Below are 13,400 nucleotides of genomic sequence, written 5' to 3'. Positions count from 1 at the left end.
CCTCACTTATCTATACTCCCACCTTGCAGCACCCTTCAAAGGATTTGGTAGTACCACAGGGTGCCCAGGCACCCTGGTTGAGAATCACAGGTCTAAGGATGGTTATCAAATGCACATCAGATGTCTTTCCTTCTCTGAACTAAATAATTCCAGTTCTTCCAATCTTCCCTTGTAAATCAAGTTTCCTAGACTTCCAATCATGTTTCGATTTCTGTGATGGCCTCTTTCCAATTTGCCTGTCTGTCTCAAAGTGCAGTGCCCAAAACCAGATATAGTACACTGGGTGAGGCTTCACCTGAGTTGAACAGAGAGGAGAAATCACACCAGCTGCAGAAACTTTCTCAGCCTAACGAAGGGTTTTTGAACCCAAAAGCTTGCTTAATAATTGTTTTCCAACTATTTAAGTTGGTCTAATAAAAGATATCAGAGTCACCCAAAGAACCTTGTCTGCCTATGCCCTGAGACCAACACGGCTACAACCTACACCCCTGTAACATTATTCTGTATGCTTAATATACAAAAGTTATCTATATTTTGCACTAGCTTAATGTTATTCAGAACAATGCTAAGAATAACTTGTATAGCAATGAATTCCAATCAAGGCCATAAATGCCAATCACAATATTTTCAATATTGTTGGTTATATTTAAAGTTTCCTTACAATAAACAACACTTTTATATAAATGTCTATAAAATGGATATTGTTGTCTTTTTCAATTTTATGCTTATAAGCAAGCAGCTTTTATGCCCACTTTTAAAAATTTATGTAATTTCTATGTTCTTTTGTAGAGCTTTCCATTTTTAAGACTTTACAGACACTGAGCTTCCTGTTCAGTCCTCCTTCTACTCCAAATAAATAGAAGAGGAAATAATTTGTAATTTTTTTTACAACAAAGATTAAATTATTTAGGAAATCTAAGCACTCAGTATAGTTCAATTTCAGGCATTGGTAGTTACAGTGATTACTTTTAACCACTCTGTTTTTGTCGATGGATATCATACTTACCACAGACCCAAGGAACTTTACCTTAACACCTTGCATTAGGCATTTAGCTGCAGGTTATAACTCAGTAAAAGGTGTAGTGGGGTGAATATAAAATAATAACTGACTTTGGGCTTTCAGGGGCGCATGAACAGATTATTGCATACCTATGTGTAATTTAGAGTGGTTTTGTTTCCTGATGTAAATTACACTGTCCTTAGAGAAATCATTATCTCTTCAAAGGTAGGTGCCTTCAGTAGGTGGGTTTTTATTATACCTTACCACCAGTTGACAAGTAAACAGTTAATATTCTATTTGCTTGTAGCAAATAGCTATGGTTGAATGGAAGCAGATATATGACACACAAACTGGTATACTTACATACGTATATGAGGGCTGTGCAAAAACTGTGTCTCATTTCAATTTCGAATTTGGCCATTTCGGAGGTCAGTGATTTGTTTTGGTGTTTCAGATCACTGCTCTGTTTAGATTTGGCTGAATCTGTTTCAGAGTTTCGACGCTGTTTCAGAGATTCGGATCCCAGGCAGTGTGCAGCGCCCTGCTGAGCCACACTGCACCCGTGCCATGGGGCAGATGCTGCACGGGAGCCAAGCGAGGTGGTGGGGGTGATCCCTGTTGCACCCCACTGCCCCATACTGTGTGGGGGGGCTCTGCCATGGGCCATCAGATGCCCTGATCACCACTGCCAGAGCCAGTGAGTGTGGCGCTTTTTGAGTGTGGGCCTTTTTTTTTTTTTTTTTTAAAGTACCGGGATGCTGGGGCCAGGCAGGACTGGGTTGGGTGGGGGTGGAGATCGGGGAGCAGGGACTATGAAGGGGAGCTCTGCCATGTGGCCCCAGAGCCCCTGCTACAGCCCGTGAGTGCAAGACTTTTTTTTTTTTTTTTTTTTTTTTAAGTGCTGGGAGGCTGGGCAGGGCAGCCATGGGGGCTCCACTGAGCAGACTCAGGTGGTGGTGCTGGCCCCAGCTGGCAGCAGCAGTATGCTGTCATCCTGCATGCATATCCGGGAACTTGCATCCCTTGGGAATGCTGGAGGACTGTGCCGGCTTCCTTCCGGGGGGTGTGGGCTCCCAGATCTGCGTGTGGGATGACAGCAGGCTGTCATCCCTCCCCCAGAGCACTGGGATTAGAAGGGACCTCAGGGACAGATCACAGACACTGGCTAGCTACAGATGTCAATATCAGAGCAGTTCTTCTGCCCCCTCCCTCTTAGTTTTTGTTTCCCTGCAAGCCTGACTCCAAAACATCTGAAATATTTCCGAAATGTTTCAGATGGTTTTGTTTTATTTTGGACATGTTTCAGAGCCTTCCGTTTCATTTCGGATTCGGTGTTTCAGGTGCCAAAATGGGCTGAAACACCTCTGAAATGAAACAGCTGCTGAAATTTTGCACAGCCCTAATGTATATCTTTACCTCTGATTCTTTCAGGAGTAATTCTACACTGGATTGAGTGAAATACCCCTGGTCTAGTAACTTATATTGTCCATTCACTATTTTTTATACCAGTGTAATCCTGATTAAACCAATGTAAATGTGTCATTTGCCTGGGCACTGAGGCCTAACATCTAGATCTATGCTGCAGCAAATGATATTGCTTTTGCTAACAAGACATAATCTGTGGGATTTTATTGGTAGATGGTGTTTTCAGTCTAGAACAATGAACAGGAGTTTTAATTCAACTGGATGTTTTTCACAAAGCATTAACAAAATTTACTGTAGGTTCCATAGAAACCATTGCCCTCTATAATTGACATTCAGGATTCCCATCATTGATTCTCATGCCCTTGTCAGAAATACTGGAGAAGACCAAAGATTTGGGAAGCTAGTTAGCATTCCTACTAGGAAACAACTCTGACCAAGTGCTCAATTTCTAATCTGTTTTCAATTTACACAAAAAGGCCAGAAAACACTAAAAACATTTTTAGTTCCTATTACATGTTTGCCTGTCACAGAGGAACTGGGAGGAACCCTTATTTAGGCTGCCTAGCACCTTCGGTCTTTAAAGATTCTTTCACCCTTTTTTAAATGAGCTCCAACATCTCCATTACTTCCACAAGGTCTTTCGTATATATCAAGGTGGAAATTTCTGGGGCTAGAAAAGTGACATCTACTTATGTCCCATAGGATTTTAGATTATACCATTAGCTTCTGAAATCTCTGTCATGAACATTGTCAGCTATCTTCTAGCACCATGACAAAATAACTAAGTGGAAACACATTGATCTCTAACTGCATCTGTGCTGCTGCTACTGCAACAGCTGCATATATGTTGCATGTGGAACCTAGGAGCAGACAGCCTCTTCATGGATTTGAGCAAAAGCTATGTTCTGCTTATGGTTCTGGATGTGCAATCCAAGCTCTTTGAAGGCACTGCGAGGAAGGAGCTCCACCCACCTTGCAGGAAGAAGAAGAGAGCATGTGCCAGGTCATGCTCCCCTAGCCTCCTTCCAAGCTAAGCAGACTGCCTACAGATGATGTCCCCCTCAACTCGTCTGAGGTGACAGTCTTCTCCTGCCAGCCAATGTGATTCTTCTTGCAGTGGAAATTGCAGAGACTCAGGACACTATGGTAAAAGTGAGTACCAGACTATCTTATTTTCCTGTTTACACAAACTGTTCCCCCATAGCATGTGCCTGTGGCCACCCTAAATCATGGCTCTAAATGTTCACATCTAACATCACATACACTTCTGAAAAGGGAAGGGCATTGAAACTCTTATCCAAATCTTACATTAACAGCAAGATATAACAGGGATGAAATAATGAACACAAAACTAGAATAAAGGATAGGGATAACCTTCAGCCTTACGTCAGTGGTTTATTATGCCTTTTAACACACTTGGCTAATAATATTTTGATTTTCTCAAGCTTATTGCTCTGGAGTTTATTGCTCCTGGGCATGCCATTTGAACATGTGCCCACAGCCATAGCACTTGGCTGTGTCAGAGCAGCCCTGGCTGGCAGGGAGCCCCAGGGGTCAGCCTGCCAACTTCAGGCTGCTCCCTCCAGCTCAACATGCTGCGGAGGGGTTGTTTGGGGTATGAGGGTGCCCCTCCTGCCCCAGTCAGCTTGGGCAGTGTCTACATGTGCACTGCTGTGGATTAAAAAACTGCAGCAGGATAGTACTTGTATTTATGCACAGTGTTTGCTGTGAAACTAATTGGTCTACTCTGCAGTAAACATCTCATATAAATGTGCCCTCCGACACGTTGAAAACATGTTGAATTTTTGTAGACCAGGGAAAACAGGTAAGCAAGGATCAAACTGAGAAGGAATAGCTGGGGTAGAGGACTTCCATATCCTCCCTACTAGTGGTTCCTCAATTAATGGAGCTCACTAGGATACTAACAGGGTGAGATGAGAACCTGAAGTATTAGAAGTTTTGTCATTTATTGTAAGCTTTGCTTCACTAGTATTCATTAGGAAATGAGGTCAGAATGTGACATGAGTGAACTGAAAGGTTTCTACAAATTTATTAATTGCTCCAGAGAAACTGAGAGCTATTTTCAGATATGATTTATCTTAACCAGGTAGAGATGGGTTTTGACAGTTCCACAGCTACATGTAGCAACATGCCAGCATTAATAAACTTAAGAAATAATCAGTCTTCAAAATATAGTTTGTATTATCCAGATACAGGAGAAAATTGTCCAACTTTTTTGTCATGGCCTGTGTAGTAGAACAGCTTGTAGTGGTTCTGATGGGTTAATTTCTATGTGAGCATACATATCATATTTTTCAACTGTTATAGTTGTTTGCTTATCCTTTTCCTTGTATTTTTGCAATGTCCTGGTGTCTCTCATGCAGTCTGTCAAGGATTTCCTGTTGCAGTATTGTAGGGATAACTAATCTGGATTTCCTCAACAACAGATTTTGGCTTATGGCAAGGTCCCAAAGTGTACTCAGTATAGTTTTATAGATATTTCTGACTGTCTGTTTTGTCCAGCCCTCTTTGCAAAAAGTCATGACATGACTAAGTATGTTATCTGCCTCTTGCTTTTCTTTTCTATCTTTGCAGGTGTTTTACTGTATTTGGTAAAGTAGTAAGCATTGTATCTACCTTTTTGTGAGCAGCTCCTTTTGTTTACACTGTAGTTGTAGTGTGTTTGGAGAGAGGGTATCAGGTGTGTGAATGTTTTTTTCAGATACACAATCAAGATCTGACACCTTATGAGTCTCATTTAAAAGCATTGTTTGCTGGGTGGGAACTTATCTAGGCATTATTTTTAACCAAAACAAGGCCAATAGTTTGTGATCAATTTTTACACGACATTGTAAACCAACTAGAAAGTCTCTGAAATGTGTATAAGCCCACCTAGTGGGTATTCTCTTTCTGTTTATGCATAGTGTTGCTCTATATTGGTGAGTGCTCATGAGGCATATGCTGTTGTACCATGAAAACAAAAGGACTGCCTCACAGGATGAACCTGAGGTATCAGTTGAAACTGTGGTGGTTTTATTTGGCTTACAGAAGGCAAAAACTGCTGGAGTTCTTATGTCTTGATTTCTTTCCATGAATGCCAGGCTCTATTTAGTTCTCCTGTACCAGAAATTCTGTGCACTCAAGATATCTCATAATGCTTTGATTTCTTCACCGGGTGAAGAACTCAATCTTTCAAAGGGTTTGTGGAAGATCAGTAGTAGTGTAGGTTTTGCCAGAACCCAGGTTGAGCATCCAGTTTCATGAAGGTTTTATGCTTGGCTAAATTCTCCAAGGGTATATCCAATGAATATATCACTCTCTGCAGAATTTTCTTTTGCACTTGATCAGATCTATCCAGATCTGAGCTTTGTTATTTTGTAGGGGGCCATAATGATGTCAGTATGCCATTTGGTTGGATTATCTGTTCTGGAAATTGCACCCATCTGCTGATTTCATCTTGGGTAGCAACGGGATTGACAGGGCAAATAGTTTGTATTTGGAGCAGGTTTATTGCGATATTCTCCCTCTTATGTCTTTAGTCATTGATGTAATTTTTAGATCTTCTTGTTCTTAAGTTATAGGTAGATGGTAACCTGTTTTATCCCCATAACCAGCTCTTGGGTTCTGATTGCATGACCAAGTAGAACTGTTTATAGACCATCTACAAAACAGACCTAAAACTTCCCTTTTATATTTTATGGAAACTGGCCTGGGCCTTTTCAGAATTTTATTTGGCTCTTGATGTGTTTGGTGTGTTCACCTAATAAAGAGATTTAGGAGTCAAAGTTATCAGTACTTTTATTTGTCTTTCCTAGGGAAATCATGGTTGTTGCTTTTGATCACATGTAACTGCACAAAGCAATATCTGTTGGGCCCTCTCAAAAGATAGCTGCTACTATGTGCAGATAGCAAACTTCTGCACAGTATGGCAGCCCTTGCTGGATAAAGCTGTTCGCTGTTGAAGTGTTTACTATCCCATGAGCATTTTTTCATGCTTTTGTTGTGTTTCTTCTCTCTCTTTTCTTCATGTTAGTATAGGGCTCTCTGGACCTATTCGTCATTCTGATGGTCCAAGTAGGTATTGTTTCTGGGCTTCTGTCGTATTTACCTCTAAGTCTATGGCTTTTGTAGTAGGCTACTCTTCAAAGTTCTTCGCAAGACAAGTTTGTGGCTGACTGGAGGATGGTGGGTGTTTTCACAGTGCCCAATGTGAAGTTAGGATAATTTTGGAGTCTTTCTGAAAGTGCAGTAAGTCTAGCTGTAAAGCTACTTCTTTGCTCTGGTCCCCTGTATCCAGCTTTGGGTCTACAACTGTACAGGGAAGTAACAGGATAATTTGCTGACTCACCCTTCTCTTGGAAGTAAAATTGTGCTAGCTCAGAAATGACATTATGGCTTGAAATACTTTTTTTCCAGTTCTACTCTGAAGACACTGAACTTTCATGAAAGCAGCACTGGGACTTGTTGAAAGGAAACTGTCCTGTAGTTTAGAGCAAAGTAGTAACTTGTTTCTCCTTGATCACACTCTAAATGAGAAGGCTGATACAAAATTTGGGATTTGCTTACCCCACTTCAGGGGGCTGGAAGTTGACTTCTTCTAGGGATAGTGTTTGGGGGTAGATGTAGCCATCTATATCTTGCTTCAGAACCTGGATCCTTCACAGGGTGATGGTCCTAACTGTAAACAGTGCCAAAGGATTGATTTGGGGGTTGGGGAAGCCTTATTAAATATTGGGCAAGGGGATGGGCAGGCGTGAAGGTGATAACTCCTATAGTGCAGTGTGTATCACCTCACCCAAATGGATTGCTTGGGAGTGACATGGACCTGTCACACACACAGAGGCATGTTTTCACAGTGAGTTCAGAAATCAAGACAGGCCAAACCCACAATCTGGACTTGATCTCACAAGGTCCCTTCCAGCCCCTAATGTCTACGAAATCTAATGTCTATAATGTCTATGAAGTCTAATGGCTTGTTAAAAAAAATATGATATTTGGCCAGTCTCATGATTTGAGGGGCGTGGAACTTAATCATGATTTTGAGCTTTGGGGTTAACAGAGTTGAGATCAGAGATCCAGTGAAAGCGAGGGGGGGAGGGGATGTAATTTTGTCTTTATTTCCTGTTTACAGACTTTTCTCTCCCATTTCTGAGCCCCCTTGTGGCCACACTGGCTAGTGGCTGTAAAGGTTCCCAAGCACAAGTAGACACCATTCTGTCCTCCTGCTTTCTTTTCTATGTACCCTACAGCTTCAAAAGTAAATGAACCAGAATGCTACAAGCAACCTTGCTGTTGCATAGCCTGGATTCATTCCCTGAACACCATCTAGATGCACTGAATGAAACAGGCTTCTTTAGGGAGAAAATATGTGACTATGCAATGAAAGATTACTCTAACGGATATATCAAGGGATAAATTAGGGTGTCACAGGCAATCTTAAGTCTGGTTCTTTTTAAGTGCTTAACTATTAAGTGACTGTACTACCAAAACAATGCCCTTTTAATATAAGTTGCTTTTTATGTAAGCTTCCTTATAGAGTTGGTTTGTGTACTACTGCCCTCTACTGGATGTAATAGCTGGCCGTTTCCATTTTGCTGTGTTTTCAAATGATAAAGGGTTACAATATACAAAATAAAATAAATTGGTTGTAATACAGAAAGCATGTGTCATGAGTCTTTTGCTCATATTCTCATAGACATTCAAATATTAATTTGAACTAAATTGTAAATGTACGCACTAGACTTGTGATGTCTGCCTTTATTATAGCTCTCGGCATGTCATATCTGAGGCCTAATCTTACACTAATGTAGACCTGGATATAAGGGTCTATGCTAGTACAGCATATTGCAGGGCAGGGGGCTTAAATTTTAGCATTAATATTGCACTTGTTAAAGATTGTAAAGAATTTTGAATCTTTGCAGCATCCCTATAAAATAAATAGTTTCTTATTCATTTGAAGAAAGCACTCTGATCTTTGGATAGGAAGTACTGCATAATGAGTGGAGATGGGCTCCGTAACAAGATTAAGCTTGTAACAAGAAGATTAAGCTTTAGGTTGTATACCTTTTCTGAAGCATTGCCATGTGTTTGGAGGGAGAGAAAGATTGATTTTATGGTACCTTGATAGTAGAACACAATTTCATTGCTTCAGCATGGAGGAAAATGAATCTGAATGTGATCCCACATCCCTTTCCTAAATGCTGCTTATGAGAAGATTATGCAGGGACCTGTTAAATTATAAAAGAAGATGTTGAAACTGTGTGGAAGAAATCCTTTTGAGATTGGCTGTTAAGAACATGAGATATTATGAACTATAGCAGACTTCTTACTAACTTCTCAAAGATTAGGCTGCAATTAAATAGTTATATATTAATCAAATGCCTTTTTAAAATCTACTGAGAAACGTGCTCTGACCTTCTCTAGGGATAAATGATTTGAGTCTCCAAGTACCTTTCACACAAACGGAATTCACTTTTTAAAAATATGCTTCATATGGCAAGGAAGATGTCCCTGTGAATATGAAATCAGACTAGTCATCTCATACAAGGCTGCAGTTAGGAATGGGCCCCGATGAGGGGAAGAGACAGAAGTATCTATATTGGGAAAGAGTATATAGCTGACAGCTTGTTTTTATAGGAACCACGTTTTGCTTAAGTTCTGACTTGGGAGAAATGGGCTAGGTTCCTGTATTCTAAAAGGGGAGGCAAGGTGCTTTGGGTAGATGTGATATCTTTTATTAGACCAACTGAGTAACTGGAAAAAAGTTTTTAGCAACTACTTTTCCAACTACTTCGCTAGTCTGATAAACGATATCACATCTAACCTTGCCTGCAACCAAAAACTCAGCAACATGGATTCTAAAAGCACATTTTCCTTTGGAACTTTCTAGAAGCACATGAAATAGCTACCAGGTCTAAGCCGTTCTTAAAAGAGGCTCTGCCCACATATAATAATAAGTATATCTGATACTTCCTGGTCCAAAGAAAGGAAAGACCCTTATAGAGTGGCCAAGTGAAAGATCAATGTAAATAAGCTGCCCTTGTGTCTTCTATCAACATGGTTAACCAGCACTTTTCAAAAAGGCGTGATGCAAAATTATATACTGAGACTAAGTAGGATCTGTTGAAAACTGTTATTATCCTAACCAGCTGGTTATCCTAAAAGAGGTCCTCAAATCAAGTAGGAAGCAGCATCCAGGTCAGTTGTCCAGATCTTCCTAAAATTCCAGTTGACTTTTCAAAGCAAGAGAAATATGCAAGTATGCCTAGGAATCATATCAGTTTCAGTTTGGGAATAATAAAAATGTAATATGTGTCACTAACAAAGGCACCTTCATGTTTTAACTTTTTTATATAGTTCCTCAAGAGTGACTGAAACATACAGGAAATGTACTGATAGCATTTGTTCCTTCTCAGAAAAAGCCCAAACTCTAAATATTTAAATAGGGAAAGGACCTTCGTATAAGTCTCCTACTTGCAGTATTAGACACATCTTGATGCTCAGTGGGTGCATCTACACAAGACGTTTACTGTGGAATCGCCTAATTAGCTCTGCAGCAAAGTCTCTGTGCCTACACATGCATCCTATTACGCCACAGTAAACTAATAAACACTGCTGTAGGTTAGTTTTTGTAAATACAAGTACTATCTTGCAATGGTGTTATTTACTGCACAGTAACACAAGTGTAGATGTTGACCCAGCTCACTAGGGCACAAGGGTGCCCCAGCTAGCCCCTCCACAGCACGTTGAACCCTGCCAGCCAGGGCTGCTCCAACCTGGCTCAATGTGCTAGAGTCCCGGGAGCACATGTAAACGTAGCACCCAAGCCAAATAAACTCTGGCGTGCTAAACAAAAATTCTTTCCTAGCAATTGCATAGCTCTGTGTAATCAAAAAACAGCACACCCTCTCCTGGCCATTACTGACAGGTGCCAGTGTACCTGCTAATAGGAACTTCCCCCAAATTCTTTAATATTCTTTAATAATTAACCCTTTATTTCTTTCTTATTTTCTAACATAACTTAATTAATAATGTTTTTTAAGGTCCTAGACTGGGCCTGTGTGATACTCATCATGTGGTGAATATACTCCCCACTCCCACGCCTTCTCATTCTTTATTAGCATTTCTTTGGATGCTGTTACCAGCTTATAATAGAAACTAATGATAATTGTTGGAGCTGTTCAATTAACTGTGATTTGCATGGGAAGGGAAGAGGAGTGAACAAGACATTTTTTTTCTTCTTTAAAACACCCATCTGTATCAAGTCTTTCAGCTGTTTGTCACTGAAGGTGTCAGATCTATGTTAATATTCTTGTGATTATTTTAATTTCAAAAACATTCCTCTTTAATACCAACATTTCTATCTAGGGATTAGGGGCTGCTTGGATGGGACTGGTCCTCAGAACATCTCAGTTTAGTTTCTATCTCTGCCAGACATCCTCAGTGAATCTATGCAAGTCAAAATCCTTGTCCATAAAATGATGACATTTCCAAACAGTGTGAAGAGGCTTTCTGGAAGACATGTTCATTAGTACATGTGTGGCACTGATAGGAGATGGGCGGATGCTGCATTGGAACTTACATATCAGTTGTTTTTGCTTTCCACCATTCTATGTTTCTGGGTTTTGGTTACCAGCTACTATGCACTTAAAACAGTGATTCTCAACCTTTTAGATCTGAGGCACCTCTCAGAAAATGCCTGCTCGAGGTTTTCACTAGGGTTGCTAACCCTCCAAGGTTGCCCTGGAGTCTCCAGGAATTAGAGATGAATCTTCAGGAGACTGCTGAGAGTCACCTGGGAGATAAATGATAGGGCATTCATTAAAATAAATATTAAATGTTGAATCTGAATTATACAGTTTCCAGTATGATTTTAAAATGTAATAGTAATGTGCATTTTCCTTCCTGAACTAAAGTAATTAATGTCATTACATCATGTGATGAAACCTCCCGGACTAGATTCAAATAGAGTTGGCAACCCTACTTTTCACTTGTTTTTTGACTACAGAAAAGTAATACAGCATTTCTGCTGCAGGGAAAGATCATAACAGCTCAGAACATTTTTAATACTTGGGACTCCATAGAAATGCTTCAACTTTGACCCAGTGCTCACTCCACTCACTGTGAGCAATATGGGTTTATCTTGTGAATCAGGCTGGCACACCTAAGAGGGCTAACATAGTATGGCACCCTTGAAAGGATCTCAAGGCACCCCAAGCATACCACAGCCTTCTGCTTGAGAATCACTGCTTTAAAATAAGGTCAGAGAGGACACACGGTCAGATCAGAGCACTAGCACTAGAGCCCCTTCTGCCAGGCACAGGATGACAGTAACAAGGGCCAAGTTCAGTTTTAGGGTTTTTACACTAATTCTTGCAGAAACCAGGGAAAATAAATCTCCCTGGGTGTTCCTATGTGAACAGATTTCTCCACTGGCAAGCAATGTTATGTTGTCACAGGGTTTACTGAAGGGGAAGGTAAGTGGGCAAAGGAATAACGTTTGGATGCCCTTAACAGTCAGCAACCACCTCCACCAGCTCCTAACAGTGGCTCACAGTGAGTCACCGAGCTCACCATCCTGAGTCCTGCACCTGGTGAACTCAGGAGCCTGTCCAGCTGCCAGCGCAAGCCCACAGCTGAACATCTGCTAGTTGAGGATCCAGGTGTAGCTATGCCTGTGTTTTTACCATAGGCATTTCCCAGGTTTCTGGGTGCTGGTTGTCCTGACCCCCCTTCCTGCTGCCTGGCAGGATGTTTTTAAGCCTCCCTGCCAAGCATCAAGTAGCCAGGGGGTGACTCTGATGGGGTGAGCCAGCACTGCTGCTGGGACCAAGGCTGGAGCTTCCTGGCGAGGGCGCCTTGCCCCTCCACTTGGGATCAGACCAATGCCCCCATTTGGGGTCAGGAAGGAATTGTACCCCGTGGTCAGATCGGTCTGGACTGTGAGGGTTTTTGCCAGTGCTGCCAGGTGTACCATAATTATCATATTTGTACAATAATTTCTACCCTTTTACAATGTAAGTATCCAACATGTGCCATGATTTTGGAGGCAGCTCATTGATGCAGCAGAGGCAAAACCCAAGTCACTCCAGAAGTCATAATCAACTTCTGGATCCACCTCAGCACTGTCTCAGGATTGCCTGCCTGGAAATAAAGAAATGCTTCAACTTTGACCCAGTGCTAGCTCCACTCACTGTGAGCAATATCAAGTAAATAAGACTTTTTTTGCATATTTTGTAGCAAATACAATCATTACTTTTGAGTTTCCAGTACGATAGTTTCATATTTAAGATCTGGCACCGCCGCTTTTCGCCTCCCTCTGCAGTGACAGGAGAGGCCCTCGCCAGCGCCTTCCTGGGAACTCCTGACCGGGGAGGGGGGACGGGGGTGGGCAGCCAGAGACGCTCATACACGTGTCCCTCAGCCTCTTGTTTACTACCCGCGGCGCCGCGCGGAGTATGCTGGGGGCTGTAGTCCGTGCCTCCGCCGTTTAGCAAGCCGCGGTGGAAGAAGAGACTCCCACTCCCACAATGCCGCCTGGCTACCGGGGCTTAGCGACAGGCCAATGGAAGCGCGCCTTCCGTGTGAGTGAGGTGCTGCCCTGCCCAATCGCGTGTGCGAAAGACTCAAAACAAGTTTCCCCTCTGGGGCGGATTCTCGACTGGCAGGCCCGGGGGCCAATGGCGAGGGGAAGGCACTTGAGTAGCATCCATGTCAGCCAATGAGTGGCCGAGCCCTCTCAAGAGCAGGCGGGACTCCGCGGAGGGGCCGAGCGAAGGTGGGGGAAGCTGAGGGGAATTCGGTAATGGCGACAGGGCTGGTAAGTGCCACAAAGTTTCGGGTGCGGAGCCGCGCGGGTGGCGGCGGCGCGGGCCTGAGCCGGAGGCAGTGGGGGGTCTTTGTCAGACCCCGCTTCCGCCACCGCCCCCACCCGGCCGCACGGGCGCCGCGGGCTGACAGCGCCGCCGAGGATGGG

The 13,400-nt window shown here is 42.4% G+C and overlaps 1 protein-coding gene across 1 annotated transcript in view; it reads left to right on the top strand.

Moving 5' to 3' along the window:
• Positions 1 to 13,191: 13,191 nt before the first annotated feature.
• Positions 13,192 to 13,400, top strand: part of HBP1 (HMG-box transcription factor 1) — a 24,121-nt gene continuing 23,912 nt past the window's right edge. Inside the window, exon 1 of the mRNA XM_019509411.1 lies at positions 13,192 to 13,244. Coding sequence (XP_019364956.1) covers positions 13,230 to 13,244 — 15 coding nt within the window. The 5' untranslated portion in view covers positions 13,192 to 13,229. The remainder of the gene's footprint in view (positions 13,245 to 13,400) is intronic.

Source organism: Gavialis gangeticus, unplaced genomic scaffold, assembly GCF_001723915.1.
Source record: "Gavialis gangeticus isolate Ggan-Ray unplaced genomic scaffold, GavGan_comp1, whole genome shotgun sequence".
In the NCBI taxonomy this organism is placed as follows: domain Eukaryota; kingdom Metazoa; phylum Chordata; order Crocodylia; family Gavialidae; genus Gavialis; species Gavialis gangeticus.
The sequence above is the reverse complement of the archived record's forward strand: the minus strand, read 5'-3'. Positions and strand labels throughout refer to the sequence as shown.